At 40.9% G+C, this 2,954-nt stretch overlaps 1 protein-coding gene across 1 annotated transcript in view; it reads right to left on the bottom strand.

Annotated features, from left to right (window-relative positions):
• Positions 1-1,464: 1,464 nt before the first annotated feature.
• LOC115063142 (adenomatous polyposis coli protein-like) overlaps positions 1,465-2,954 on the bottom strand; it is a 4,178-nt gene continuing 2,688 nt past the window's right edge. The window contains 2 exon segments of the mRNA XM_029534222.1: positions 1,465-1,963; positions 1,966-2,949. Coding sequence (XP_029390082.1) covers positions 1,478-1,963; positions 1,966-2,949 — 1,470 coding nt within the window. The 3' untranslated portion in view covers positions 1,465-1,477.

The following is a 2,954-nucleotide window of genomic DNA, read 5'->3' as shown; positions in this document are numbered from 1 at the left end:
TCTCTTGGTAAGTGAGACTGTTGTTCCTCCTACAGGTTGGCCTTCCTCTTCAGAATCTTTTATCTTTCCCTAATTCAACAACATGGGTCAGCTGCTTCAGTACATTGGTTGGGTGCAATTATCTGCATCTGACTCTTTTAGCTGCTAGTTGGGTCTACAGGAACATTTTTTTTTTTTTTTTTTTTACAGAGTGGTAGTAGGCATTTATTTCAGACCCAGTATCAATACAGAGAAGATGACAGGGTAAGACAGTTGCACTGGAAGGGCTGAAAGACAAAACTGATTCCTGTCAAGAATCAATGTTTTTCAAGTATGGATTCTATTAAGGAAAGGGAGATATTCTATGTGGGCCCTTATGTCCAGTGCCTAGTCTTGTGCTATTATAGGCATTTGTTTTAATCAAACCCCAAAGGAGTAAGAAAAAAGTGGAAAAATACCAAGCATTGAGAGGTGCTAATTACATAAAAATAAATTTTAGGAATGGTTAACTGTCAACAATCTTCTTCATTTGTCTTTATTACAGCAAGAGGAAATTTTACTCTTAATGTATAGCATCTGAAGAAAGAAATTTACATTTAGCTTTTAAAAGAGGCCCTTTTGACAGTTATTAATACAAATGTGAAATAAGATCCTCAAGCAAATACCAATTTCAGTAATAGTTTACATACAGCAATAATTTATTCTGAAATGTTCATTTAGTTTGAGACACAGTTCGTGTCTCATTAATAAAAGAGCAGCCATCTCACCTCAAATACCAGAATATACAACAGTTACAGCATAGCAAAAATTCTACCTACTTTTGATAAAAATCTTGTTCAGTTAAAACAGTTTCATTCAATGCTTTACAGTTACACAGATTTGAGCACAAAACAGTGTGAATTGTTACACTGTAGCTATCTCTATGCACACCATATGATGACAGAATCATTAATCATTACTTCTGAAATTGAACTGTCAGTTTCATTCATGCAGTAAAGCAAAGCAGCCTGGGTAAACATATTCATTGGGAACCATATTACTGTGAATTTCACTGCCACATGATTAATTATGACATTAGATGGATTCACAAGGACTAATTTTTTCGCATAAATACCAATTTCTCCCTGATGTAAGTTTATTTTATAAACTAAAAGTGATTGATAACAGCAATATATCATATAGTTTCTATCTGTAGTGTTATTTTAAGACAGGCGATAATTAAAGGACAATGGGATGGATGCTACTTAAATACATGTAAAACACACTGTACAAATATACTTGGCTTTACCATTTTTTCCTACCTAACAAGAGTGCCTCCCCAAATGACCAGTGAGGACAAAGTGTACTATCAAATATGGTTTCCAGAACAAAACCCCTCTAACAAGAATCAAACCTATTTACAAAAATTTTTAACCTTTAAATTTTTCTTTGAAATAAAGTCTCTATACAGCAGTAGTGATTAACACCAGCTTTTCCTATGTTTGTCCTTCCAGCTCTTTTAAACAGACGTCACGAGGTAAGACCCAGAATGGCGTTTAGGACTTTGGTCTCCACTGGATTCTGTGCTGTCAGTCTTTGAATCTCTCTTCTTTGTGTTGTTGCTCACTGGTGTAGAGATCTGAGATGGCCGGGCTGAAGTGCTGTCTGCGCTGCTTTTCCTAGGGCTAGGGTTGTAATTAACAGGTGTCACTCTGGCAGCAACAGTCCCACTAGGTGAGCTGTGCTTGCTGGAGCTACTGGAACTGAAAGAGGTACGCTCTGCTATACAACTCTCACCAGTCTCTGCTATAGAGACTGGGTCACTCTGTCCTGGTTTTGCCTCAGTTCCTTTCAGTTCTGGGGCCTCTACCTGAATAAAGGAGTTCAGGCAGGTTTCCAGACCCACAGTTTGCACAGGACTGCCACTGCCCACACTCTGTTTCCCTTGGGTGTCTTTAATGCTTGAACTTCCCTTCTCTGAAACACTCTCAATCACTGGGGGGGGGGGTTGCCTGTGGGAGATCTTCCAGATCTAGGGTTGTTAATGGGGCAGTCCTCAATTCTCACCCAAACATCCTCTGTTTTAGAGACAGCAGGTGCCATCTGATAGATCAAAGTCTTTGATTCAGCACCACTGGCAGCACCTGAGGGAGCAGTCTGAGAAACCATGTTTGTGGGAGTAATGTCATTTTCCTCGATTTTCCTCCATGTTCCTTTTGTGGGCACCTGGTTTTCCTTCATCTGTCTGGGTGCTGGTACAGAGCTCACATGCCTTTCATCCTCACTTTTTGCTTTTTCACTGGATTCTGATGAAGCAGAAAGAATAGAAGATGAGCTTCCAGTTCTTCTCCAAGTGCTCACTCGAGGAAGGGACGAGGAATGTTTGCTGTGTAGCCTGGAAGGGCTTTCCGAATGGGAGCGTGCAATGTCATGCCGTTTGGCATGCCTCCCATCATTATACTCTATAGTGGGGCTGAGATTGGGTGGGAGCTTTCCCCATCCACCTGCCTGAACAGATGGATGTGTGGATAGACACATATCAGGAAGGGAAGGGCTTAAAACTGGGGTCTGTGCCTGGGACCTGGTGGGAGAATCTGGTCTAGAAGATGGAGAAAGAGATTCAAATGAGGCAGATTCCTCCAGTTTCCTCCTTAGGGTTGGGCTTGGATCTTCTTTGATGAAAGTAGACTAGCATACTACTAATGCAGGCCTTTCTGATCTGTCTGATTCACTTCCACTTGATTTAGTTGAAGACATTCTAGAAAGTTCTACCTTTTTATTTGACCCATTGCCGTTATTCATCTGATTCAGTCCTTTAGATGCTGACTCACTTCTGGGGATACTGCTGGCATTCTTGGATAAGCCTGCTTGTTTGGTAAGATTTTGTTGGCTCAGCTGTCTGCCTGGGGATGTATATGACATTTTCCCAGAACCCGAGGACTTAGTTGAAGCAGTACTGGGAGATGATGTTCTAGGCAGCTGAGACAGTTTGTTAG

This window comes from Mus pahari, chromosome X, assembly GCF_900095145.1.
Source record: "Mus pahari chromosome X, PAHARI_EIJ_v1.1, whole genome shotgun sequence".
In the NCBI taxonomy this organism is placed as follows: domain Eukaryota; kingdom Metazoa; phylum Chordata; class Mammalia; order Rodentia; family Muridae; genus Mus; species Mus pahari.
The sequence above is the reverse complement of the archived record's forward strand: the minus strand, read 5'-3'. Positions and strand labels throughout refer to the sequence as shown.